The following is a 3040-nucleotide window of genomic DNA, read 5'->3' on the forward strand; positions in this document are numbered from 1 at the left end:
TTACCAGCTCTCCCAATGCTCCACCACTAGCTCTTCTACATGCTTTAGATGAGAATTTGCCATCAAGGATCTTGAACCTATTCTCTATTTTCTAGGCATTGAGGTACAATCTACCTCCAACGAGCTTCATCTACGTCAAGCCAAGTTCACTTATGAGATTTTGGATTGTGCAAAGATGCCTACTGCTCATGCTGTGTCCACCCCACGCACCACCTTTGAGTTGTTGTCCATTCATCAAGGGGAGCCATTACCTAATCCTTAGCTCTACCGCAACACTGTCAGTGCCCTTCAATATTGAAGTCTAACCCAGCTGACATTGCATACTTAGTGAAACACAATGAGTGTCGAGCTCAAAAATTGAAATTGAATACAACCCATATTAATTATGTTATACAATTACATTTTCCATTCAATTGGAATTAGAATTTTAAAACATGGCTAGTGTTGGGCTCAAAAATCGAAAGGGTGGATAGCCTTGTGTCTTTTAAAAAATAGATTAGCCCGCAATTCTTGTCCCGCAGTCAATGTGGCAAAAAGTTCTCGGGGGTGTTCTCATTCACAAGTCATCAGTCTGAATTCTATAAGAGATACAAGTTTGAAAACTGCAACAACTGCTTTAAATTTTGCTTTATCTTCGCTTTGTCCCCCGTTGCTCATCTTCACTTCACTCAATCTCTACTAGATTAGCTCACCGCCATGGCGCCGTAAGAGTTTGCCTCCCTAGTTTGAATAATAATTCCAACTAGGTTAAAAAAAAGCCCAACCCAAAAACCCTATCAAATCTTTTTTATCCACAAATAACTTCGATTGAAAACCTTTGCCGGTAAAATTCAAACTTCGAGAAACAAATGAAGTTTAAAATAGTTTTCCTGATGCACAGACATGATAAATTACAACACTTCCTTTTGGTATTGCCTGGGGATATGCAATCCTTGGTTTAGAAAATTATATAGAGTCAAATCTGTGTTATGGTTAGCACGTTTTTCATAAAAAGGAAAGCAAGTTTGAGCATTAGAGTCATTAGCGATTCTTCGCCAGGTAATGACTATTGAAACGAAAGCAACCCATTTAATATGGTCAATAATTTAGTTGAACTACCTTTTCAACATATCTTTCGTGTCAGCAATTTTTATGCTAGTTAAACGCGAATTAATAAGTTTTCCGAGGATCAAGTAAAGATCGGCTACTGCATCGCATTAAGCTTTCGTTTCCCCCCACGTGATCTGGGAAATTGGCCATGGGACGAGAGCCAAGTGAGATAAAAAGCAGCGAATCTGTTCTCGAAAGAAAAGGGATTCTCGCTGTACAAGAAAGGGCAAACTCAGAACCTGCCGCCATCAAAATCGCCAGCTCATGCTTCCATCAACACGCTATCATCATGTCCCACAATTTAAAGATCTTGCCTTTTTCAACGCTTTACACTTCCAAAAAATATATAATATTCGCCCCGCAAACTTTGGTAATCGGGAAAAAGGTATTTTAACTTAAAAAAGAATTAAAAGGATAGATCGTGCCTAAAGACACTTATTAAGTTACCACGATTAAAATGTGGTTAATTTCAATGCTTTTATTTTCTTACCGACATATGATAAATACTTATAAGGTTAACCATTCTTAATACGTATTTACTTAAAAAAGACACAAAGATCGCACTAAACACACGGTAAACGAAGCATATCCATGAGCAACAGTTTGGGAAGATGTTGCTCCTTCATCGTAATCCAAAACAAACCATATCAAGAAGAAGAAGATAGGAGAAGCCTAGTTTAAGTCGGAATCTCTAAAATAGGTGCAAATTGAAAGAGAAAATAATATCGGATCCCAATCCAATAGGAGAAGACTAGTGAAGTCGGAATCTCTAAAATAGGTGCAAATTGAAAGAGAAAAAAATATCGGATCCCGATCCAAATCGTTAATTACTCGACTAGAGTACCGCAAAAGTCCCCATCAGCAAAATCACACTCGCCAACAGACCCACATTGCCCCGACCCGCCCTCACTCCGCTCTTGCTCGGTGCCGGAGCAGGGGACGAACTCGACGAGTCCAGCTGAAGCTTCCCCGTCGACTCCTTGTTGGCCGCAACAAGCGGGTGGATGCTTGGTTGGTTCCCGCTGACGGCGCCACCGACCTGCCAGACCTGGTTCACGCTTGACGCCTTCTCCGGCACCTGAACCGTCGCAAAGATCCGCATCGTCCCATTCACCTCGTCGGCGCTCAGGTCCCACACGTTGAAGGAGAGCCTCGACTCGACGACCGAGTGATAGCCGGAGATATTGTAGGTCTTGGGGACGACGGAGCCGTTGAGCCTGAGCGCCATCAGGGCCTGCGATCCGACCATGCCGGTTTTGGTGGGGTTGATGGCCCAGGCGACCCAGGCGCCGCCGGTGGCCGGGGCGGCGACGTAGGCTATGGAGAGGGAGGAGTTGGAGGCGTTGTAGGTGTAGTGGAGGAAGGCGCCGAGCTGGGGGAGGTCGGTGCAGTTGTTGTAGGTGTTGTTGAACTTCTGGGACGTGCAGGTGAGGGAGAGGGCCGGAGGGAGGAGGAGAGAGAGGAGAGAGAGGAGCGAGAGGGAGAGGAGAAGAGAGAGAGAGGCCATTGTTGTTGCAGGGGGAGAGGGAGAGGTACTCTGTGCCTGTGTGGTTGTGGATACGGGATGGTTATAAAGAGAGCGTGTGCGAAGCGCGCGGCGGGGTGACGTATCGGCTAAAGATATACATGCTTTAAATGGTAAAGGTAAATATATCGAAATTTACGACGCTATATTCTCTATGCATAAATTTAGGATGTGATCCTGTTTTATGTTGACGAATTGACGAGGAAATAAATGATTATGTATATTTATCAATACATCTGAACTATATTTGGTAGTCAAGATAAGTTTTAGATTATGATAAAATTTATGCTATTTTGTATTTGATTCTTACCCAAGATAGGTTAAAGTTGAATATAAAAGGACTATAATTTTAATAAAATCATTTTATGAGGGTAGTCGGATAATGATGAATAATTTCTGATATTTATGGTATGAAAGTTATTTTTT

At 42.6% G+C, this 3040-nt stretch overlaps 1 protein-coding gene across 1 annotated transcript; it reads right to left on the reverse strand.

Annotated features, from left to right (window-relative positions):
• Window positions 1-1637: 1637 nt before the first annotated feature.
• On the reverse strand, window positions 1638-2644 carry LOC108956006 (auxin-induced in root cultures protein 12-like). The gene has a single exon (XM_018864914.2). It carries the CDS (start codon window positions 2594-2596, stop codon window positions 1925-1927), a length of 672 nt encoding a protein of 223 aa, XP_018720459.2. The 5' UTR covers window positions 2597-2644; the 3' UTR covers window positions 1638-1924.
• Window positions 2645-3040: the final 396 nt, after the last annotated feature.

Source organism: Eucalyptus grandis, chromosome 11, assembly GCF_016545825.1.
Source record: "Eucalyptus grandis isolate ANBG69807.140 chromosome 11, ASM1654582v1, whole genome shotgun sequence".
NCBI classification, from domain to species: domain Eukaryota; kingdom Viridiplantae; phylum Streptophyta; class Magnoliopsida; order Myrtales; family Myrtaceae; genus Eucalyptus; species Eucalyptus grandis.

Coding starts and splice junctions, on each gene's coding strand:
- LOC108956006 (XM_018864914.2), bottom strand. CDS start 2,596: ATGGCCTCTCTCTCTCTTCTCCTCTCCCTCTCGCTCCTCTCTCTCCTC.